The 25783-nt window shown below is 37.7% G+C and overlaps 1 protein-coding gene across 2 annotated transcripts in view; it reads left to right on the top strand.

The window, feature by feature from the left end:
• Positions 1–25783, top strand: part of MYO3B (myosin IIIB) — a 183510-nt gene that overhangs the window by 27678 nt on the left and 130049 nt on the right. For both annotated transcript variants that reach the window (XM_071747394.1, XM_071747393.1), the window contains exons 8-9: positions 3117–3193; positions 13630–13775. In XM_071747394.1, the coding sequence (XP_071603495.1) occupies positions 3117–3193; positions 13630–13775 (223 nt within the window). The remainder of the gene's footprint in view (positions 1–3116; positions 3194–13629; positions 13776–25783) is intronic.

Below are 25783 nucleotides of genomic sequence, written 5' to 3'. Positions count from 1 at the left end.
AGTGAGAGGCTTTTTCAGGGGGATACTCTCAATTATTTTAAGAAGGAAAAAAGGGAGAAAGAACTTAATAGCCCAAGAATAAAAATTCTAACCAAAAATCAGTAATAGACTTCTAACTTAAAAGCTTGAACATAATAATTTCATAACAAAAATAGTAAAAATAGTTCTGAAGGTACCTCTTTATTTACAAAGCTCTTTTGCATTTCACAACAAATGTCACTTTCTGGGCACTTGTCTTCCTAATTAAAATTTAGATAGTCTATCTTTTGCATTTGAAAAGGGAACAGTCCTCTGTCTGAAATGACTTTTTCTAGCCCTAAGCATTTTTTTGTTCCCTCTGAGCAGAAGCTAAAATGGTCCCTCGGGTCCAAAACCCAACATCCATTTAATTTGTGATTATTGCTGTTAGATTTCAGCATTGACAGTCTGGAAACATCATAAGGAATAGGAGAGAGAGAGATAAAAAGGGACTTAGAATTTAACTCAGTTCAGCATTTCTTTTTCCCTTTAAACATGCACTTAGAAAAATAAGAGAATGCTGGATATGTATGTATGCATGTATTGGAATAGAAAATTGTATTAAGGGTATCAGAAACAGATTATAAGTAACATGATTTATTAATGAAAACATATGCTGCATGAGATCATAACGGAGAACAGTATTGCATGAGCAACAGACGTTTGCTTAGCAGAGCATGAAGCTAAAGACAAATGTTCACAAAATGAGAGTACTGTGAAATGGTGGGCCAAAAAACCCTGCAAATAGTAATATTTTTTTTTAATTACCAAATTCATGCAGTGGAATGAAAATTTAGTACTGATGTTGCCACAGTATTACAAATTTAACAAAGAAATCTACTGAGGATGCGAAGGTAAGCTGGGAAACAGGATACTCTCTAGTATCTTGTAGGTACAGAAAGACATCACATTAAATGGTAAAGACAACAACTAAAATAGTGCTAGGAGAAACATATGGCCTGAAGAAAAATTTGAAGTGAGTCCCTGACCTAGTACAAGAAAGGAAGATCCCTTGTCATTTGAGGGAATTTTGGAAGTATGGTCTTTGTTTAACTACTCCATACTGAGAAAAATTGGCTTTTCTCCCCAAAGCAAAATGTTTTTATCAGACATATCAGAGGCTGTTGCTGCAGCCAAAGCTCAGCTTGGAGCTCTGGCTTCCAAAGGCAGATCAATGTGCTATAAATCAAAGTGCCATCTTCGAGGAAACTGAGAATTCCAACCTTTCTGGGGTCCCATGTGTCTCTGCAATTCCACATTTAGGTTTTAGGGTTTTTTCTGCTATTTAGGTTACAGCAGTAGCACTAGAAAATGTGAACGCTGGCAGAAGAAGGAAAAGTCTTCACTTTGTTGCCATTCAACTATTAGGACTGCAGTATCTTCTATTTCTGAACTTTTTCCGTTTTCATTGTATATGCCTGTGATGACATTTTGAAACATCTTGTCCACCTTTTAGAAGAGCTAAGTGTTCTTGAACTGCAGCTGAAATCTGTTACAGCTCTACTTCAGGCATGCCTAATGCCTGAAAAAGGAAAGATCTCAGATTAAGTACCCAAACAGTGGGTGCTTTGGATATTCTTAGGTTAATCCTTGGAACTAGTAATCTCCCATTTTGCAAGAATGTTAATGACAATTATTGTTTGATGAGGAGGGAAGGAAACTTTGTCAAAAGGAAAAGAAAATAATTTTAACTTTAGCATAGGATTGGAGCTACTAAATAAATAACTGAAATGAATGGGGATTTAAAAATATTAAATAACTACCTATTCAGTGATTCTGTCCATAGAGTGAGACAGAATCTTGAAGAAAAAAGTTACTTCATATTCATGGATGTACATATGGATATTAGGCCACAGAGAGGATTACACAGATGTCCTAAATTGAGGCACCTTTTTTTGCCTATGTTTCGCATTTTCAACGTAACACACATTTCTTGCCTCAGCTGCTCAGAGCAGCATGATGTTTTGTATCAGTGTCACAGTGGAAGTCAATTCAAAATGCCTGAAACTTAACATTCATTTGTGCTCATGCTCACACACTCTCTTACACTGTCTCCATCGCTCAGCTTTTTTGTATTCTGTACTGATTTGGAGCATCCATAGATAGCTACAAATTAAGCTAGCTGAAGAGAGATGAGAGTTAAATGCACAGAGATTTACTGTAGGTCCTAGCCATTAACTGTTTCACAGTGGGACTCAGGAAATCACTGAAGGCTTCCAGTCACACTGGAAAACGAAACACAAATACAGAACTGAATCTTGGAGCCAGCAATTCAATTATTTAATTTGTGAATTATGAGTCCCAATTTCTTATTTATCAGCATATGTACTATATGTGTTCCTGCCTCTTCTTGTTTCTGAGTGATGCCATAGGAGCAGACCACTGTTTTTGTTTTTAAACCATGTTAAGGTGAAATATTTTTTAAGTCAGTATTTTTATTGTGTCAAGTTATTGGAATGCTCCTGAATGCTAAAATTCAATTTTATGTTGAGCAAAGCACAGATGATTTGCCGTGAAATTTCATTGTGATTTGTTAATGTTGTTTGATTTAAGTCTATTTCTTCCTTTTTTTCAGCTGTGCTTCAGTAGTGCAGCCCCAGACAGCAAAGCACTGAAGCACAGGCTTTGTTTTAACCATGTACTTAACTCCCTATGTACAAGCTGCACTGTGAGCTTGAATTTCTGTTCTTTTCTCAATAGGTAAAGATTTAACCAAGTTTGAGTCTCTGCAAATACTCTAGTGAGCAAGTTTCCAGCCATTGGTGTTCAGGGGCTAAATTTCAGAAACAGAAGCTTTAAAGTCAGGTTCTAATTTGAATAGCTCCTGTTGGTACTCATTAAAACTGCACAAAGAAATTTGTGATATTTTAGGTCCCGATTGAATTTTTGAGCTTGAATGAAAATATTTCAAGCTGAGACTCATTCACAAAAACTCTCTTGGCAATTCTGAAAGAAAACAGCAAGCTGAAATTAATAAAAAAAAAAATCTGTACAAATGCTTCACCTTCTTTGGCCAGGCATTCTGCAGCTGTACTTCTATGTCTGGGGTTTGTTGTCCTGGTACTTAAATTGAACTGACTTGAAATGTTTTATTGCAGGTGTTTCAGCCCAGCTCACCAGCACACGACTACGTAGAAACACCTCAGTGGGAACACCCTTTTGGATGGCTCCTGAGGTAGGCAGATGACCCTGTCTGGGTTCTCTCCATCTGTTGCAATGCACATATTGTTACTGCTTCACAGAGCAGGAGAAAAGTGAATCTTTTCTTCCCAGTTCTGTATTTCTCCTTTACATCTTTACATTAAGGCCACTATTCAGTAAACTGAATATATTATTAGAATAGACAAAATAGATTTCTAATATCTATTTTTTTCTTCTCTGTATTATTTTCGTATAAGTACAGATAATCTGCAAATAACTGAGGGTCAGTCAAATACTGCATGTTTTGGTGTGCTTGTCTGTGCCTCTAACTACAAACTTTTAAGAGAAATTACCACATTCCTGTCCTGCTACAGATCTCTGCAAAACCCTGATTCAGCTGTGTGTTCTTTGCCCTTAATCATTGGCTAGGGACCTACACCCTTAGGCACATGACTAACATAGTCATGGAGAAAAATAATACAGTATCCTAGACCATATTTTGCATACTACTCTCCAGACATAACCTTTCTCCATCTATTTTGTGAAGCTCTAGAGTGTTTTACTCACTATTGAACAAAAGTCCTTTACCTACCTTTCCTAAATTTGTGGTGAAAGATATGAATCTTTGCCCTCCTCAATTTAGAATGAAATTAATGATGAAATTAATATGAAATTAATGATGAAATTAAAAATTAGGGAAATAAAAAGAATGGTTTGTTTATTTGAAAGTGGTATAACCTCAATAGCAGTAGCAGTCTTATTTCTGTGGAAGGCCATTAGACTTACACGAATTTTGGGGAATTTGAGATGGAATTTGCGTTGTTACAAATGCACATAGGTCTATTTCTGTATGTGAAACAGTTAAAAGTATTGTGCAGACATTTGTTTTAGAACATTTTATACTTTTTATACATTTATTTCTGTTGCTAAGGAAAGCTTATTATGGCTAAGTAGAGAAAAGGAGCTGCTGAAACGGATCCAAAATTGATCTTGCACAGTCTCACAAAGAATGGTTGATATTTCACCATCTCCATAACAACCAGTTTACGTCACAAAGGCAACACAAGGTATTTTAGAAACCACTGTGCAAGCATTATTTATGGAATCACCTTGGTTGAAGACATTCTGAAATCTTTATAAAATACTCCTGTAGAAAATAGTGAGCATATTATGAAATATTTTATTGAACTCAGATTATTAGAAGTTATTTTTACTGTGGTGTTGTGCTTGAATAATTGCCATCAACGGCAGTAATCATGCCAGATTTATTTTCCCATCCTGCTTGAAAATACTGATTCTTGAGTTAAAAAGCCAAAGAAATAATCAAAGATTTTGATCTGAAAAATTTTGACCTGAAAATACAACTGGCATTTAACCAAGGTATGTGATAGCACATCGAATCAGGAACAGAAGCAGCTTTGAACGCTTCCTGTTCTGAAAAGATTTGTCGAAATATCTAACTTGGTACCATAAGCATAGTAATTCATATCACATTTGCATGCCTGTGTAAGCTACACCAATCAGTCTTCCTAAGTGTACCAATCTGCAAAACAGCTGTAAGATGCTCAGATATCTGCTATGCTGTTGTTGAAATGGCTTTTCAATGACAAGTTGTATAATACTCATGCTCAAGTCCCTCCAGCTCCTTTCTTTGTGTTCATATGTTTGGCATCGTTCAACTGACACACGAGGTGCACTTGCCTTACTTATGGGGGATCTTTCTGGTATTTTAAAAATGTGCAGCCAAATTTATATGTGGAAGATGGAAGCTTAGGACTGCAATAAGCTGAAAAATCCGGCTTTGGTAACAGCTTATTAGGAACAGTGTTTTCTAGGTCTGACTGTGGTGAGTTCATTAGAAACTAAACAAGCCCTTAACATTTGAAAAATCTTGCTACTTAAAGGTTTTGACATAGGATAGAATCCATGACAAACCCAAAAATGCTATAAAATAACTGGACAGGAAGGAAGTGCTATTAATCAGAGAAAGTGAAAGCTTGAAGACTAGGATTTATTTTATTTTTTTAATTGGACTTTTACATCTGTGTGTGAAACATAGAAACCTCAGTCAATGCATAAAGCAATCATGGGACCTCTTATTATCTAAGAGTGAGAAAGATTAATTTAATCTGAAGGGAGAATGGAGAAGGGAGATGAAAAAGTATGCCTAGGAGGAAGAGACTACAGGACAAATGAACCTTGTAAAATGAAGCTGACAGGGAATATTTTCCAGAGTAAATCCCAGGAAAATGGAACCCCGAGAAGAATGTTTTAAGAATATTCAAGATGACAGACAGGAATAACTGGATATAAGCAAGAGACAAAATGCTGGAAAATTGAATCACTAGATTAGCCTGGATCAGGAGCAGTCTGAGTAATGAAACAAACCGTTGTATTCAAAGATCAAATCCACAAAATATATCGAAGGGATTCTATGGCAAGTTACTTGAAATCATGGGAAAACAGCAGTAATGAGGATGACGTATGGTGTTCTCTTCAGCTCAGTGTTCTTACTGATCAGCACAAAAGTAACAGCTTAGCAGTTTTGAGTGACTCAACATCTTAGAGGGCTCTTCTTTTCTGATTCCTATGAGGCTTGTTTAGGAGCAGCAAGACAGATAAAAAAAAGCTTGTCCTTGAGCATTTGTTTTGAGCAGAGTGTGTGATTAACAAAAATTTTGCTGAAAAATGAAATACAGAGGAAAATTAGGCTGTGTAGAAGCAGCAGAGGAACTCGGCAAGGATGAGTTTGAGTGCAGCTTTAAAGTAGACTCACTGAAAATCAATCATTTCTGTTTAACCAAATTAATATGACACATTAACAAACACAGATGGGCATAAAAGGGAAAAATGAATACAGGCATGCCAGAAAAAGATAAATGAGGCAGGACAGTGGTTGTTTAAAGCTGCTTGTTGCCAACCACTTAAGTTACCTAAAATCTGCTTCTGTTACTCTGAAATGAATTGTGTTTAATGGTAGGAGGATAAATCAGATTTGAAACTTTTGAACTGAACTGCCCTTATATCTCTAGTTCTAGACCTTAATATGTCTTGTTTTCAACCTCCAGTGCAGAAGTGAATGAAATCTAGCTCAAATTGAATTGCAGTTGTCCTTTTTTCCAAACTTAATTATATTATCATGATCGAGCTGGAAACCTGACTCTTGAACCAGGCTCTGTTAGAATTTTGTACAGGTTTTTTTGGCCCAAATCTATTTTTAAGAACGGAAATAGGAAAAGGTTCTTGAAGTTAGAAAGAGAGATGCTGAAGACAATTTAAAACCAAAGGGAATATGCTGTTGTATTTTACAGGTAGTTGCTAAAAATTAATAATGGTGCATGCATACTACTGTTTTTAAAGTAACATAATTGAAACATCATTGATCATTTGAAAAATTCTGTGTTGAAACATGACAGGTAAGAGTGGAAAGTCTGAGACATTGGTAAAGGTTTTGTACTAATGAGTTAACCAGAGGTAAAATCTTGGCTCTGTTTTGTTATTGAGTTCAGAGGGAATTCAGATGTCACAGTATTATTTAAAGCTGTGTCAACTTTGTATTTGGATGTTTGTTACCATCCTGTCAAGATGAAGTAATGATCAGTAGGACTGCCCCAAAGACAACAGATTGTTTTCCTTCCCCCCTGCTGAATCAAGGCATACTTCCTGGGATAAAAAGCAGTACATCTGAGCATCACAGTAAATTTCTGAAGTGAACTAATAGGCGATTAGTTTAAACTGTGGGGTTTTTTCCAGTGTTCCTTTGTATTTTTTAAACTTTAAATCTGATCATGTTTGTGTGTGTAATAAGTCTAATCCTGAAACAATGCATAATATTTGCATTGTTTCAGTACTAATCTGTGTCTCTGCAAAATCAAAAGAAAAATCAACCAAACTGGTAAAAAAGCACCCCAAAAAGTAATTTGCAATAATGTAGTTGAGAAATATGTACAGGAAAAAACCTAATTTTGTAAAGACTCACAGCAGAATTTTCCCTGAAGTCAATAGTTATTACAGTAAGAGCTTTATTCAGACCTTAGAATTTGGTAAAATAAAAATCTTCCTTTCGGTAGATAAGGGTTGCTTTCTCTTACCTCTCTGTTGTAGGAGACATGAAAAATTTATAAGAAAATCCATTAAATTGTAAATACATTTCACATGTAGTTAAATACTGAGTTGGAAAAACTGCCTAAAACTAACCTGTTTTTTATTAACTCTAAACAAATACAATCATACTATTGAATATATTTCCATTCTGTCACACTTCAGCCTATCTTATTTTTTAGCTCTTTGCTGGCATTATGGCATTCAAGGTCAGCATTCTTTTAGGTCTCTTTCTTTCCCTTTCTTCCCTAATTCCTTCTTAACTAAAATTAGCTCTTCTGATGCAGGCATTTTCACTACTTCTCAATGCTAACTAAGCATGGAATTTTGTAAACGCTGATGTATAACAAAGTGTAGGAATCCATTGCTCAGTATAAAAAGGGTATTATTATTATTATATAAAATCATACTATTTAAAAGCCTGTGACTCTGAGATGTCACCTTCTGAAAGCTGACTAGCATGATTCAGTTATCTTTTGGGAAACACGTCTTTAGGAAATGAATAAAGAAATAAAAGAAATGGCAGTTCCTGCCCTGGTTTGTTTGGTTTTTTTTTTTCCTCCTTATTTCTTAATTTTCTGTGGCTCTCAAACCCAAAATTTAACAAGCTGCAGTAGGAAGGAGTTATGTTGAAGTTGCTTGAAGTCCCAAAGGAAAGCAGTTGAATTCAGAAAAATTACTTGTAATCTGCTTTGAAGGAGATGGCACACAAACGAGGCAGAGCAGGGTCTGGCAGAATGCATCACCTCCTCCTGTGCCCCCGTGGTGGGTGACCCCTCATGGGCCCCCCCTCATGGGTTGGCATGGCAGGAGCAGGTCCAAAAGGACATGGCAGCTGGGGGGAACCTCAGAGAACCTTGCCAGTAACCTTGGTAACACGGCTACCATCTTGGGAAGGGCTGTGGAGGGGTTGCCTCTGTTTTGTTCTCATCTAAACAGAAGCAGCCATGGAGGGCTTGTAGAACTTTCCTGGTTGCATGTTAAAAGATTCAAAAAACAAAATAAAAAAACACCCCAAAACGGTGGAGAAAATAATTTTACAACCATGTTATCCTGCACTGAGATCCCTACATTAAATGTGTTAACACAAGTATTAATAATGTTGAAGCTGTGATGGTCTTAAAGAATAAAAAAGCCCCAAAACATTTGTGTACTTGGAAGCTTGTTTTTCCTCACTGTATCATTTGCTCTCATAAAAGATAATATGTATCCTTACAAACGTAGCCTGCTGTCAGAGCAGTCTAAGGGGCTCAGGAATGTTTCACTTGGGTGAGTTAAAAATAAAAATAAAAATTGATTACTAGCAGCTGTTAAACACAATGGACTACTTTACATATGATTAATTTTCAGTGAACCACCATTAATAATAATAATTAATCATAAAAATGATTTAAAATATTCATTACTTTTTATTTTTGTAACATTTCTAACAATATAATAATTTTCTGAAATGCCATGGGAAAATTGTATAATGACAATAAATAAGGAACTGAAATCCAAATATGAAAATGGAGGAATATGAAACCAATTTAATTTTTTTTTTTATTCTGTAAATGTGCTTGTGGGAGGTGAGCAAGGGAGGAAGGAAGGGAAAGAGGAAGCGAGGAAGGGATAGGATAGGTATCACTTTGGTAATTCAGTGTCCCCAGTGCTGCTAAATGCTATAATGAAGGAATTTTTTTTTCCATTGCATTGGACTTAGAAGAATATTTAATATTTTATTTCTTATGTAGATAAATTAAGTTGGGTTTCATGGTGTCAGGTGGGTCACAGAAGTTCAGTTGGTTTGTTTCATTTGACTTGCATAGCCAGCAATTTTGTTCTCCTTGCAGCAAGGGCAACAATTTTGTGCCACATTCATTTTACATACGCAGTGCTTTTCAGCATTGTGCTCACACACCTCATAAGCTGCTTAGTTAGCTACGTCAGCTGAGCACAGCACTGCCTTCCTTCAGGAGCACCAACCTTCTTAACTCCAGACTCCTTTCTGCGGGTGGGTCACCAGCACTGGTTATGTAGCAGCTGTCTCCAGGTAGCACGTTTGTATTGCTATGATTGGTATTGTATGCTTGCAGCTCTACTTTGTGTCTGCACTGTGTATAGTGAGGCAAAGTGAAAGTAAGTGCACTTGTAATAATTCTGGATAAACTTAAAAGGATTTGATATATTTTCCTTCATCTGAACGTGTGTGGCTTCCTCTCTTCCCTCAAGTCAGTATGACCACTGTACAAATAACAGCTAGTTCTCTGTATTACCTGCCTTCTCTCTTAAATCCACCTGTGATCTACTTATGGGCTTGCTGAAGTTCAAAGAAATCTTTGCCTTGATTTCAGAACAGGTAGAGTTATATCCTTGAATATAAAGTCTTCTTGTCAGGGTATGAATCATCTTTTTTATCTCTGTGAAGTTTTGAGCTTCTGTAGAAGTGGTAAGTCACACAGAATACCTAATCACTGCCTTCTCTAAATTCTCTCCAGTTTGTGTGACTGATTTGTTTATGTGCCATCTTTGCCAGGCCAGTGAATTCCTCCCCACCTCACTCCATTCTGGTGTGACCCGCAGCTCAATTACTGCTGACAGCTGCTGCCCTGTTGTCTGCTTCTCTGTATGATGTTCAGGTGCTTCCCATCCTACAGCGGTGTGGCTGGGCATGAAATCAGGATGAATTTACAACAAATGCAGAAGCTGACAAGCCGGTCTCCTTAGCAACCTGGGCCACTCTGTGCATGTAACCAGCCCATGCTGAAGTAAAGGACTTGGTGCTTATTTCCATGGTGTTTACTGGCAAATCTCAAGATTAACTACATCACCTCCTGAAGCCTTGGCGTGAACATAGTGTTCGCAGCAAAGCAAATACCCTCTTCTTTTTTGTTTGTACAAGCAGGGGAGGATTTTACTGGATATAAAATTAGAAGACATGATGATGTCTTTGCACAGGGTATAGAAAGAAAGTAGCATTTTCTTACTCTGTTTCAGATCATTTCTTCTTGGCTTTCTGTCTTCATGGCACACTGGGCAGAGTAGGCATCAGCAGTGCTGAGAGGCACTCTCAGCTCAAAAACTCTCAGCTCCTACTGGAAAGACAGATGTTTCCAGAAAATAAGTGTCTCTTGAGTTCCTGATAGACAGGAAGATCATAAAAGATAAATTTTTCTGTTTTGGATTTGGCTTTTAGAGAGTTTTTGCTCTGCAGGGTGTTGAAACAGTTTTCAAGGCAGAACAAGACTGGGGCATTCCTCGGGGATTAGCCTGTGAACTAGGGCTGAGAGAACTCTTTCTCCTTCAGATTTCAAGGCAGTCTTGACTGCTGGCCAACATATAAAGCAAACTGCCAATGTGCACCTTTCACCAAGGAAAAAGCTGTAAACTTTGAATCTTTCTGTAAAACTTAATATTACTGGTAATTTTTCTCTAAGTGATGCATAAGGTGGTAAGATTCTAATAATAAACCCCTCAGAATTTGATAACTTGTTTCAAACCAAAGTGATAATTAAATTCCTATACATGCTGCATACCTGGTGTCTGAAGAGCTGTTAATTTTGTATGTTTTCTGTGAGGCTGATCTCACTGTAGGCAAGCTAACTATGCAAATACTGGGCTGCATGGTCCACTGGCTGAATTTTTGTAAACAAAGAAAATGCAGATGAAGGGGAATATTCTAAAAAAATCACTGCCTGCTCTGCTACCATTCCACCTGGTTGAAGTATCAGTATTTTACCTCAGTGTCTGCTGCCATGTACTGTATTTACTGCAGGTGAAGCTGTTAACTGTGAAGCAGAAGACATGTGAAAACATGTTATACCTCCCTTTTTCTTTGGTAAATAATACATTGGGAAGCTCAGAAAAGCTCAGAGACATTTTTTCTTTTTTAAAACTGCTTTTGCAGTACATTTTATTTTCTCCATCCTTTATGAGTGGAAAGGGCCATGATGCTCAGATTATTTTAGTGTAGCTTGTTAATTTTTCCAAGACTGAGATACATAGCAAGTTATGCTGCCAGCCTGTAACTGTGCATTAGAGGAAGAAGTTTGTGTCTTTGAACACAGATAGGAGGCTAGCTGTGCTTCTGGCACTGCCAACAACCTTGAGCAGGTCTTTCTTTTCCTTCCCTCGAAAATAAAAATATTTTTTATGTATATTGTGAAGTTTGAGGATAGGGAAGTATTTGCTAAGGATTTGGCACACTGATGGTAACCAGGCAAATTCTGAGGAAGTCACTTTCAGGAGATGGGCTTTGGCAGCTATTTAACCAAGCAGATAGACATTTTTCATGTGATAAAAAGGGAGAACATAGTGAATGTAATTAGTCACATATGGATATGCTAATTGCAAGTCATGGCCTTGAAAGCTGACTTGCATGATTTTTTATTTTTTTTTTTCTTGAGAAAGTGTCCTTGAGGATAGAGGTGGTGTGGGGAACTGTATAAAGAAACAAAAATAACCAAGAAATTCAAGCTTCCCTTTCAGTCACTGAGCAAACCTACAGTGATGGGGACTCCAGGTTCAACACCAAATATGGCCTCTTTAGAATATACTATTTAAGCATCTCTGATGGATCTCTGCACTGACTTTCTTAACAGTTTTCACATCAATTTTGATCCCTCCCTCGGCACTATATAAGGATAAGAAATTATCGTATCGGTCTCTGAAATAAGTGTGATGGTTTAAAGTGGTCTGCTTGATTTGTATAGAATCTGCACAGTAAAATTCATTTTTTAAGAGATACAGGAATCTCTGGGATGAGATCAAGGCTATAATGAACTCTTCAAAGAATTAAGAAATATTTCAGAGCTTTCACCTAAGGCATTCTGTTGAAGGAAAGGGAGATGGGAAAATGATCTTGGTGTGACAACCTGTAAAAACACTGAGTTAGCTAACAATACTCTGGCTGTTCAAATTGAAGAAGAAAATCCCTGGACCCTCTTTTGCAGTGTTTGCTGTCATTTAATTCCATTATGTTTATTTGGTAATGGATATGTTGGGGAGTGTGTATCTATGGTTTTTTCAGATGGTTTGCAAATGTCTTACTTACTATTTAATTGTGTCTTAAAAATCACCAGTGTTCCTCAGACAGGAGCTGAGAAACAAGGGTTTAATGCTCTATCAGATTCTTTGACATTACAGCAATAAAGGGGAAATACCACTGTCAGTAGGGTAAGAAAGGAAATTTCTTTGGCATACTAACCTGGAAAAATTGAGAAGGGAGAAATCTCAACACTTGTCAAAACATTGACTGAAAATTCAGGGAAGGTCTTAATTTTTCTGGACTAATTTGCTCTGTGAAAAGAACTGAACTATTAGTATATTGCAAAGGAATTAACTATTGTCCAACTTTAACGCCAAAAACCCAAAACAAAATGCAAACCCATTTTGGTAGTATATTAAGTAGCATATTTAACACTTCTGATTCTGATAAAATAAATGATGGCTGCTGTGTGATGGGACTGTGAGTCCCAGAGTGATGGGCAGATCCTATTGGACAGGATCTCTACCAGAGACAGGAATGTCTGTGTTAAGTGCACCTTATGGAGAAAGTAACCAGGAGGTCAAGCTGGAATCAGCAATTTCTCCGGGAAAAATTTTCTTACATCAGCCTGTCAGTGTCTTTCTGCCAGCAGCCACCTGGGGTGCTGACTTGCATGTTAGGACCTCTGCAATACATTTTCCCAAATTCAAACCCTAACACAAGAACCCAGAAGTGAAAAAAAAAAAAATCTATTCTAGAACATGGATGCAGCAACCTTAGGACATGCTGCCAAAGTTCAATTTATCTTAAGTACAAATTACTACTAACAATACTAAAAATTATGAGAAAAATTTTGGAAGCTCCATTTGGTTAGCTCCATTTTTTTTCCTGAGAAGGTACATGGTAAGTTCATTAAGATTTTGTTTAAAACAACTAAATTCAGGAGAGACAATCTAAAAAAAAAAAGTTGGCAGAAATGACTGATGAAATATTCTTATCTAAAAAACAGCTGTGCAAGTCAGTCTGTCCTCATGAATAGTCATAGAAGTTAAGAGGAATAACATCAATAGGGTTCTCTGCTGTTTTAGTAGTTTTGTGTAAGAAGTGCTTTCAAAACCAGAATTTATTAGAGTGATGTTCTTTGTATAGATATTTGAAGCATCCCACAGAGCTTAATGTGTTCAAAAAAAGATGGGGATTGTTTTTAAAGAAAACAAACCTAAGATAGGTTCGAATTTGCTGTTTGTCTGGGTTTTCCTAACTGGGATATACAGGCAAAGATATGGATTTGAAAGCTACATAGTATTTTAGATATGACTCAAAACCTATTTTTCTTGTCATGCTAGCATGGCATGAATTGTACATTGGGTTAAAGCACTGTTTTCTCTGCTGTTTTCTGATAGGTGATTGCTTGTGAACAGCAGTACGACTACTCATATGATGCTCGATGTGACGTGTGGTCCTTGGGAATAACAGCCATTGAACTGGGGGATGGAGACCCTCCTTTGTTTGACATGCATCCGGTGAAAACCCTTTTCAAAATTCCAAGGTATGGCACTAGATGGCTCTCTTCACTCACTAGTTTGTTCAAAAGCAAGAAATAAACATTTGGTAAACATTCATGCTTCAAATCCTAAGTAGCTCATACAGAAAAAGACAAAAATGCTGTCACATTAAAGATTTTTTTTTCAGCCTGACTACTGCAATAATTTTTATTTAGAATGCCTTGAAATGGTAAAGACTGACGTATTTAATTTATTTGTAATATTAAATTATATAATATCAAGGTACCTCCCTTCAAAAGTATTTTTCTTAGTGACTATTGATGAAAACATTTGTTTCAAAAGAGGAAGAAGACATCATGTACTGAATAACATTTTTAAATCTTATTCAGATGGAGTCGTAGGCTTGTTCAGCTGTGGAAAAAAACCACACCAGTTTGACAGCTATGAAGGAGTCAAGCAGTTTTAGCAAGCTGTGCTCATACTTTCTTTTATTCATTTACCTGAGGAAGTTAAAATGTAAAAACCTGGATTGTCATACAGGGATGTGTAAAAGGGATAGAAATGCACTCTATGTATAGTCATGCATCTTAGCTTCATGTTGTGTAGTTTTGGCTGCATTTTATTTTCATTTTGTTGCATCTTCCTGAATAGGTTAAGATGAAATTCACAGTGTAAAATAGAGTTAAACAACAGAACAGTTGTAGTAATAGAAAAAATATAGAGAGAATTTGTCTGCCATTGATTATACTGGCATATACTTGTCTTTTCCATACTTTGCTTTTAAAGAAGGAATTGCCACTGGCTGATAAGAGTTTTAAATCTTCAGCAATACTAGTGTTTGACCTTTTTTTATCTGCACAGTTATCACAGACTTCTAAAATGTCTTCTGATTGCAATTTGCATTTCTGATTAAGTCTATTTATATGCAGATGCAGTTATGCTGGGTTCTGCGTCATACAGTTATCTCCTTCTACCCAGCTCAGACATGAACTCTTCCCAAAATTATTCATATTGAATTCATCTTGTTGCCTTTACACAAGTATAAAACAGGTAATGGCAATTAAGACAGAAAGAGAGGCTTCATGTTACTAAAACAATATCTATAAATGTTGTCAGCACTCAAAACAGTTGAAAATTACAGAAGTCATGCAATGATGACATAAGTAATACTGAAAAGTAACAGCAGTAAGAAGATGCATAGACTAGGACATGTAAAGGCTGATTACTGTGTGTAGTTTATCTCTTTATTTGCTGTTGAATCTCTTAATGCAACAAAGATGAGGTACCTATCTGATAAAAAGAATGGTAGCATTTACTAAAGAGAATGGTAGCAATTTTTAAGTTGAGAGATTTTCTTCTACTTTGCATTTTATGAGTTATAACCCTGCTGCTGGTAACTGTGCATTCATATTAGATAAAGTGGACTGTGATGAGTGCTGGATGGCTTAAGGACTTGGGATATATAGGAGATAGAGCTCCTCTCCTGGTACATGTTTGAAGTCAATTCAGAGGGATAGTAAATATGACTAAAAGCTGCATTCCCCTCACAGTAGCTTGACAGTTTACAAGTAATCTTAGTGAAGTTCCTGGTACTTATGCTGCTATTCACACATTTTAGACAGCATTTTCAGCATGAGCATTGAGGCTCTTCTGCAGTTGAAAGTGGTTCTTCCAAACACTGTCTGTTGACTGCTAATGCAGTGATGTACAGAAGCACTGCAGCTCATCTTCTGAGACTCTTCAAAATCATCTGAGCTCAGGGATCTGGCATCTTTACACTCCTGCTTTCATGATAATATCTGCACCAGAAGTTATAAAACAAATGTTAAGCCATTTTGTCATTTTTTGGAAGTTAGTATCATCTCTGAATTTATGCAATACAGATTCTCACCTACTATCATCTGGGAGCAAAGAAGCCAGGATAGCTAAATTTTATTGGAAGAATTATCTCCTTTTGTGCTTCACTTCCTAACTTTACTTGGTAACACAGAGACAACAAAAGGTACAGTCAGTCCCTGTTTCCCCTCAGTACATGACTTAATGTTGTTTTAAGATCTGAGGAAAAGCAACCCTGCTGTTTCTTTCTTTTTTTTTTTTTTCTTAGCTTCATGTTGAAAACTTTCTTTGCCTCCATTGCACATTCATGCCAAAGATTTCAGCCCTACTTTTTGGCTCAGTGAAGCTACAATTAGATTCTGAACGTGGGCTTTTTAACTGAGACAAGCACTTGTCACATCTCCAGAGGCATTTGTACTCTGCACAGGGACCTTCATGTCTTAAAATTGCTCTGCTGATACCCACAAACAGCTTAGGTTAGGGTGAACTGAATGAGAGGCAGTGTATTCATGCAGCTCGAATTCTTGTCTCCGCTGAGGGGTGGTAACCACTGACACCTCCTGCTTCCTGTAGCTTGCCTGCCTGCCTGCCTGCCTGCCTGCCTGCCTGAGCTTTCCCTGCAGTGGGCTGTGCTCCGCTCATTTAAATTGAGATGTGGTTCTGCACAGCTGGTGAGATGGAGGAAGGGCTCACTCAGCTGACTGCCCTCAGTTCAGGGATGGTGACAGCACTGAAGTTTACTGCTCCTGAGGGAGACAGTGAGAAAGAACTCATGCAGCTAGATTTTGCTTTCACTGGAGAATTGTCACTAGCAGGAGGTTAGCAGTTTTCAAAATTGTCTCACAATGTATTGTGTGCACCCATACTCTGATACTTCTGACCCATGCATCTGACAGAGGCATATATAATTTAATTTGTTGATAATAGCTCTCCTTTAAGCTGTGGTTTCTTGGGGTTTCATGTGGAGCTAGCAAATCAGGTTTCAGCTGTTGTTAAATGTACAAAATGCACCAATACCAAATGACACTGAAGTGTCTTGCACAGTTATGGTGTGACTGTGGTATCCTGCAGTCAAGCTTCATTTTATTTGGAAGTTTAAAAAGCTACTATGAATATTGAGCAACAAATATAATGAGCTACTGATTTACTTCACAGATTTGATTTCTATATGTGTTGTCCCAGGACAATTCCTGTTCATTGAACTGATTTGACTTCAGTTTGGAGAAGAAGAGGTGAAATTTCTATGTGCAGTAAGTGACACTCAGACATCACTTGGGAAGAGAGTTGTCAGGAATTATTTCTTTGTTCCCTTACATCTTTACTACTGTTGATCCATATCTTCCTATTTATTTTTGCCTTCTGTGTGCTAGACTGGTCTGTTTTCTGTGCTGCTGATTTCTTTATATTGGCATAAAACTTGGTAATAGTTTTCAAGTTTTGTCGTGAAGCACTGAATAATCTGTTGTCACTAATTTAGGTAAATTGTTAGTAATGATGAAACTGCCAAAGCAAGATACAGAAATCTGTGTGTGTGTTTCCAAAGAATTGTTCCATTTCCGTGCAGGGAATAAAGTGGTTAAGTTTCTGTGTCAGTTTAGTTTTTGGCTTTTTTCTATAGACAACCAGTAATGGTGCCATTAGCCTTGGCACTGAATTTCAACTTAGTGAGCTGTGGAGCTAGACCTAAGTCTTAACATAATTGAAATCAGTGAGTCTTTAACTGAACTTTATAGGGTTTGAATCAACCATTGAATGGAGTATTTTGTACTAGATCTTCAGAGGAATCTTCCTGTGTACAACTTCTCTGAAAGAGAAGCAAATAAGGTATTAAATTTAGGTGGTACCAGTCACAAAGCATAAATGTTATCCCAATAGGTAAGAAATTACACTTCTCTGGACTTTCTGTAGTGTGGTTATAACTATGGAAGGGAAAGGTCAAAGTGAAACTGCTTTAGAAAATTCAGCAAAGCACAGTTAAAATTTCAGTCCCCAGGAAACTCTGGGGGAATGAAAACTTAAGACTTCTGTTAAACTTACCACCCCCCACTAAGACAGGTCCACATCTGGATGGTGTAACCTGAACCAGAGATGGCTGTCTCCAGGTTGAACAGCTCAGAGTTCTGCAGAGGAGCGTGTCTGACTACTCAGTGTTTGGGTGATATGGCCTTGCTGGAAGATGAAGCCTCTTATGCCTGTTTGAATCCAGGTCTATTTTCATCTTTCCTATTAGAAATGTTTCACATTCTTCTCTCTGGAGGGCATTAATGTAAAGCAACATACCTCAAAATAAAACATTCCAGTTGCCATGAACGTTCTTTCTATCTCATCCTAGGTATAGATCTCATTGGAAGACTGTTGAAATTAGGATTTTTCCATTCATACTTCTCGTGTTTTTATAGAAATGACCGAAGTTGTAGTGATTGTCCTCTGAGCTGTCAAATAAGACTGGAAACTGTCCATAAGACAGAAGGTCATGATATGTAAAGCTCTAATAGGACTAAGATGTTTGATTTTTGTGGTTTCTGTTATTACTCTATATTTTTTAACTACTTTATAGCTTTCACATTTCTGTGCTTTCAGCATAGCTGGAAAAAGATACAAACACTTTTGTCTCTGATCAGGACCCTGTCTAATCAAAGTGTTTTTTCTGAAAATAGTTTTTGACAGGACATTGCAGATGGTAAGGCCTCGGTCACCTCTCTGTCTCTCTCTGTCTCCTCAATACGAGGAGCAACTGATTGCTGTGCCTTTCTAAATTAAGAACATGACTTACCTTTAATATTTGAAGTCTTATTCCCCCATCTTGTTCAGGGTAAGGATTTTATTACAATGATTGTAGTGAAATGCTCACAAACGCTTCTGTTAGATCAGTTGAAAACAGACAAATAGATGTGTTGCTCCCTGTCCTTCATTTTTACTGTTTTAAACTGCAACTACTCTTCTGCAGTGTGAAACGGGTGACATATGTGCCCTGATGAACAGTGTTCACCTTTTTCCTAAACCAGACACACACTGTTTCCCACATACACCACTGGAAGCCACCACAAGTCTCTGAACAGAACAGTAAAAAGCTTCCCCTTCATTGAGTTGAAAAGCATAAAATGTGATTAGAGATTGAATTTATCTCAGCAAAATAGCTGAACTCTAGAAAGCAGGTTGAACACTCAGAATTTACTGAGTGTCCCATATTGGGCATAAAAGGGTGATACCACTGTGCAGCACTCCCCTGCACCCAGTGTTTCACAGTAGGAAATGATGGATCCTGAACACTTTTGAAGACACTTGAGTTTTTTAAGGTGTGTATTAACTTCAAATTTTTCTTTATACAGCCTTAGTTGTGGGCCAGATGCTTAAGCCAGTTAACAGCTTTTCCTGTCCTACAGAAAATGTATTGTCTTCAGCAAGTATCCAGTAGCAAAAGCAGAGTGAAGAAGAAAATGCCAGTTAAATTTTAAGTTGAATGTTTCATTAGACACTAGCCTTCTGGACCTTCTTTTTGTATGAATTTTGTAGATTCGGAGAAGAAGAGGATACAAGTTCATGGATTAATGCAAATTTTCAAAACCTCTTCCATTCATGAACATTTTGCAGTATGAATGTGCAGTGTCTTGGAAACAACTGTGATACCACTTGCATCAGACAGACTCTTAAAGCTGCTAATGAGAAGGAAGCATTATCTTAGAGCAAATGTTAATGTTCTGTTTTGCAATGACGTACACATTCTCCCTCACCAAAATGAATTCTTGGATCTAACTCATAAATCTCCTGAAGAGGGACTTCCAGTGCCTAGAGATAGAGATAAATCATACTGTGAAGACACTCAACCATGAAATGATTCTGTTAACATGTCATCTGTCTGGAATATATTTTCAAATCTCCAACAGAAGGGTCTAAATTACGAAGGGAAGGTGGCCTAGCGTAGTTGGTAATTTGGGAGTTGATACTTTTAACCTCTTCCATCTGCTGCCACTACTTAGGTGTGTCTGTTTTGTCAAAATATTGCAAAGTAAAAGATTCTCAAATAGCATTACACCTATGCTTTTTAAAGTAAAATAGGTCCATAAATTCTTCAGATGGTGTTATCTTGTGAGAAAATTTACATCATATTGGTGCTATCTCTTCAGGAAGCTGTGATTTTGAATTTTGAAAAGAGAATGGCTATGAAAAGTAGTATGGCAAATTGGAGGAAGAATGTAGTCTGGAAAGAGTGGGTGCATATACTGGCATAAAGTGAGAATTTTGGATCACAACGCAAAGATCCTGTGTTTCAAAATCTTTCTCTTTACAATCCTGTTTGCAGGGAGGTGGTAAATTATTAGCAATTTTCTAGGCTACGCTGACAGCTGTCACTAACACAAACTGAACAGATCATCCTTTCCTGTCTGTATCAGTCACGTGTTGCTTTTCTGAAAGCAGTGGAAGGCACTTATTATGAAACTACTTGGTGATAAGAAATGGTTATTTAATTTTATAACCCACAAAAACTGAGAATTAAATGAAATTTCATTAAAATTTATTATGCTTCATTAATTCATGTTAAATAGCCAGAGGTGGGATGGAGTTGAGCTTTTGAATACTTATTGAATAGTGTCATTCTTCACCAGTGTTGCACTGTGTTGAGACCTAAAGCTCTTGGGAGGTGCTTATTAGTTTTAATTTAGTGATTCTTGACTGCTTCCAGGAGCTGACCTTGCTCTAGCAGAACCAAACCTGATGTCTCCAAATCCTACCCCTCCACAACTTCAGCCTTCCAGTAGTTGGCACATAGTTTATTGCTTGGAACAGTAAAGAAATGCAAGTAGGTGTTGTGGGACAGTAAAGCTCAGCATTGATTGCTTTTGTGAAACAAAAGCCAAAAGAATTAATAGACTTGTAGTTACTTTAAATGAAGTGTCTAAAGTAATTAAGGGAACATACTTAGTATAGTGCTATGATGAATAATTTGACAGCAGGTATACAGGTTTCAGAGCACAGTGTTGATTATCTCTTAATCTGAATCTGAAATGCAGCAATAGTATTATGACTAAAATACTTCAAAACCCCTCATTCTGTCTTTGGTTATGGGTCATCATGACATGCATAAGAGCTATGTGTACTTTGTTGAGGAATAATTTTCCTTTACAAGTTATTTCCATTGTCAGATACATTGGACTTTCATTACTTTGAGATTGTGTTTTTATAGAAAATCCCAATTAATAAAAATGTAAGGTACCATAATACACATAAGAATACTATAGAAATACCTATTGAGCAGAAATACAAGGTCCTCATGATCCTCCTTGGCTTGGTATATGAATAGCAAAGCAATTCAAAGAGAGTCTATCTGTAGGTGGAAAAGAATACAGATCTGTGGGCACTGCTAGTTCTTCAGCTAGTTACAGTCTTACATAATCTTGAACAAGTCAAATATTACTAGATTTTAAAAATTATTTAGGTCCCTAAATAATGTTGCTAGGTAGCTAGTGGAAATTCCCCAAAGTATTTCTGCCTTTCTGTTAGAATTCTTCAAGTCTCTATTCTGTGTTCATTTTTTCCGAAGAGTTCAGGATCACTGATTTCACAGAAAGTGAACCCTTGATGTGTTTTTAAAATATCAGTGGGTATGCTTGGCTATATCATCTTCTGCAGAATCACAGCATGACTAAGGTTGGAAGGGACCTCTTGAGTTCATCTTGTCCAACTCTCCTGCTCAGCCTGTATCACCAGACTGTAGCAGTCTGCACAGGACCATGTCCAGACAGCTTTTCATAATCTCCAGGGATGGCAATTTCACAAGCTCTCTGCCTAATTTCAGCAATTAATTCATGCTCTATGACTTGTTGAATAGTTTGTTGCAAGCATTTACTATTTCAGCTCTTAGGGAAGACTTCACCTGCATAATGTGGTGCTGGTTTTCCATTCCTTAAGAGTCCCACCTGAATATATGCAATTCAAATAGAAGGGTATTGGTTTATTCTATAGTGTTTATTTAAAACAGCTTGTTTCAGCAGACATTCCTGCTGGTGTATTTGTTCCTAGACCAGTCACAGGAGTTACATGCAGAAGAACTAAAATGTATGCAGCTGAAATTAATTCCTTGAGGAACTCAAATGCATTATCATGAGCATTTGACACCGTCTCTCACAGCATCCTTGTAGATAAGTTGATCAAGTATGGGTTTGGTGATCAGGTAGTGAGGTGGGTCAGGAACTGGTTGAAAGGAAGGAGTCAGAGAGTTGTAGTCAATGGGGCAGAATCTGGTTGGAGGGGCGTGACTAGTGGAGTCCCTCAGGGGTCGGTACTGGGACCGGTGTTGTTCAATATATTCATCAACGACTTGGATGAGGGTATAGAATGTACCCTCAGCAAGTTTGCTGATGACACTAAGCTGGGAGGAGTGGCTGACACACCAGAAGGCTGTGCTGCCATTCAGAGAGACTTAGACAGGCTGGAGAGTTGGGCAGGGAGGAACAAGATGAAATTCAACAAGGGGAAGTGTAGAGTTTTGCATTTGGGGAAGAACAACACAATGTCCCAGTATAGGTTGGGGGCTGACCTGCTGGAGAGCAGTGTAGGTGAAAGAGACCTGGGGGTCCTGGTAGACAAGAGGATGACCATGAGCCAGCAATGTGCCCTTGTGGCCAAGAAGGCCAATGGCATCCTGGGGTGCATTAGAAAGGGTGTAGTTAGTAGGTCAAGAGAGGTTCTCCTCCCCCTCTATTCTGCATTGGTGAGGCCGCACCTGGAGTATTGTGTCCAGTTCTGGGCCCCTCAGTTCAAGAAGGACAGGGAAGTGCTTGAAAGAGTCCAGCGCAGAGCTACTAAGATGATTAAGGGAGTGGAGCATCTCCCTTATGAGGAAAGGCTGAGGGAGCTGGGTCTCTTTAGTTTGGAGAAAAGGAGACTGAGGGGTGACCTCATCAATGTTTTCAAATATGTAAGGGGTGAGTGTCAGGGAGATGGAGCTAGGCTTTTCTCTATGGTGACCAGTGATAGGACAAGGGGTAATGGGTGTAAGTTGGAGCATAGGAGGTTCAAGTTGAATATCAGAAAGAATTTTTTTACTGTAAGGGTGACAGAGCCCTGGAACAGGCTGCCCAGGGGGGTTGTGGAGTCTCCTTCACTGGAGACATTCAAAACCCGCCTGGACACGTTCCTAGGCGATGTACTCTAGGTGGCCCTGCTCTGGCAGGGGGGGTTGGACTAGATGATCTTTCGAGGTCCCTTCCAACCCCTAGGATTCTATGATTCTATGATTCTATGAAAATAAACATGCTCGGGTCACAGTCATTTTCTGAGCAAACAAAGAATCACCTCTTATTTCTATTTTATCTTCTGCACTGCACTTTAACCCTCTCTGAACTTTAGGTAGTAGCTGAGATGCCTGATGTTTTAGTGACTCCATGTGTAGTTCATTTCGTGCATTAAACACACAGAAACTGTTTTAGTCAATCAGTTTCTGAAATAAATTATTACTTTAAAAAGTCTATTGCACAGGTCATAACAGACTGCTGAGATACAGCAAATGCCATTTTATTTTGCTCTAGTGGAAAATTTCATGCTGACAAGGTCAAGCCCTGCAGTCTGAGAGCAATCAAGTGATGAAAGAAATCCAGCAGGAAGAGAAGTGGTGGATGGACATCTACTAACCATTATCTCCTTCAGAACGGAGTATTTAGATTAGATGGGGCTTAGTTAGATTTAGGGGGTAGAGCTGAGATACAAAATCTTTTATGGCTGTAGACTAAAAATACGTTTGGTTTAGTGTGTTTTCAAAACAGCTGCCATTTCTTGACAGAACTGCAGTAGTTAACAGCATTGGCTGTAGTTGTCCTGAGGCAGTAACACTGTGAGGGTAGCAGAATAATCCTTACATTTAACAGTTACTGACTTTTAAGGAGGTTCGTGCTATGGTGCATGGTAAGCTGGAGGTTGCAATGGAGAAGGTGTAGCAAGTCTGAATTTTTTTAGTGCAGCAAACTACTTGTGCTCTGCATTTAAAATTAATCTGAGGACTGTGGGAAAATCAGTCAGTTATAAATAGTTAACAGCCAATTTTCCACCATTCAGCCAAGAGAACAGCTCCCTTCCAGGTAGATAATTCACATGTAATACTGCTTTGAAGTAAGACATAGTGTTCAGGTATTTTAAGATGATTGATTGATACACTTTGTTATGGAAATAGATTCCTCGGATAAAAATGATTGATATAATCCAGGAGTCAAGTTGTTCAGTGAAGAATTAGGTAGCTACATTTTCAACATACAAATCTGCATCATTACCAGAGGTTGCTGAGAGGCTGCTGATGCCTTATTAGATAAGGTTTAGATAGATTACTTGCAGCACTAAACAATTTACTGAGAAAAGAAAATGGACTTCCAATATAGTCTAGAAATGAAACATCACAATTATTTGAGGTACTCTGTAACCTTGGAAACAACTGGAAGCAGTGACATCAGCAACAATTATGTGCAATTTTTGTCTTTAGTTTATCACCAAGGTAACCAGAGCAGGTTTCCCTGCATGAAATTTTAAGAATGTCTTGGTTCAGCATTAAGTGAACATGCATGAAGCAGACTATTTAGGGTATGGTAAAATTGCATTCTGCTTCACTTTTAAAATGGTCCTTCAGGATTTAAATAGTGTAAACTCATGGGGTGGGGTTTTTTTTGTTTCTGTTGTTCCTTATCTTTTTCCTTTCTCTCTCCAAAACAGCTGCAGGCAAATGAAGCCTTAGTTACTGTGTTAAATTCTTTGAATTATGGAAAGAAGGAAAATTGAAATCTTCATAGAGTTTCTTTTGCTGGCCCCAAATTCCCCAATACAGTCTTACAACTCTACATAGAGGCTGCAGATTGCACTGTTGTTTTTGAGAATGGGACACATCTACAGTGGAGGGCTCGTGGTGTTTCCACATCTAACTTCACTGAGGAAAGCTTTGCATAGAAGTGTAGGTTCACAAAAGAATTGCAATAGTGCTGCCTGAGGAGTGCAATTGATGAGTGATCACTTTAGACTTCCTGGCTATGAAACATCTGTAGTCAGCCTACCTCACCTTGTAGTTGTGCCAGTCAAGAATGGCCTAGCATGATACCCATCTTCATACAAATCCAAACAGGGAGGGTTTTGTTCCTGCACTGGCTCTTGGGGAATGTAACATTTGAGTTAAGGCCTTGTTCCATAGTGCAAAAATCTGTAGTCCTCTTCATAACTGATCTGCATTGGGAAAGTTATATGGAGACATAATGCTGACGAGGAAGATGTGTAAACTGCACAACCTCTCATCTATGTGTGGCTCAATTTTAGAGAGGTATTTTACTGTGAAATTGTGATAATCTATATCCATCATTAATGGAGGTAAAAAGGAGGAGCTACAGAAAAGTAGCTCTTTTATTTGTCTGGAACACTGTGTCAGGTTAAAGCCACATCAGTTGGAAACGTAGAAATAACTTTGTACTTTGCATTCCTAAAACTTGCTAAAACTTGTGTATTTCACCTGTGATGTCTACTTTGTCATACACTTTTTTTTTGCATGCATCTTGACCCTTAAGTTGCTGCACACACCAAACACAGACTTGTGTTCTGTGGAGCTGTTGCACATTCAGCTTATTATTTTGCAGGGGTATTGTTCTGCTGGCAGCTGGCTGTACATATGCCTTATAGATAGAGAACTTGACATTTGAAAATAATAAAACTTTGTTCTTGTTTGGAGTGCAGTCCAAAAGAAGTGAAACTGCACTTCCAGCCACTAGCCCTCTGGGTTTCCAGAAGATACTTTATAGCCTATGGTTAACATAGGAATTCAGTAGTCCCCATCACTTATAATAAATTGACCCAAGTAAATTAAATTAGATTTTTGCATTAAAAAATATAATCCCTCCAAATAGCTTGGTATTGCAGACAGGATAAAGTCAGAGACTTTCATGGGATGTAATTGAAAAATAGATGCCTCTCTCAGAAATAGAATATTGATGTTTGTATTTGTAAAAAGGAATTAATTCACTGACTATTAGAAGCAGAAGAAAAAGAATGAGCAACTTTTTAGATACTAGTCACATTCTGGCAAGATTGTAATTAACCTTAGGATTGTAATGAATATGACTTTGTTATTTTATTTTTGTAATAGAAAGTCACCAAATGCTTATGTGCTTTGCCCTCGGAAATGGTTCCAGAAATATGCAATAGCAAGTAATCACCCTATTTACAAACATATTTGGTGAAAAGGAGCTGTGCTTTG

Source organism: Heliangelus exortis, chromosome 6 (assembly GCF_036169615.1).
Source record: "Heliangelus exortis chromosome 6, bHelExo1.hap1, whole genome shotgun sequence".
NCBI lineage: Eukaryota > Metazoa > Chordata > Aves > Apodiformes > Trochilidae > Heliangelus > Heliangelus exortis.
Note: the sequence above shows the minus strand (reverse complement) of the source record. Positions and strands in the feature narration are given on the sequence as shown.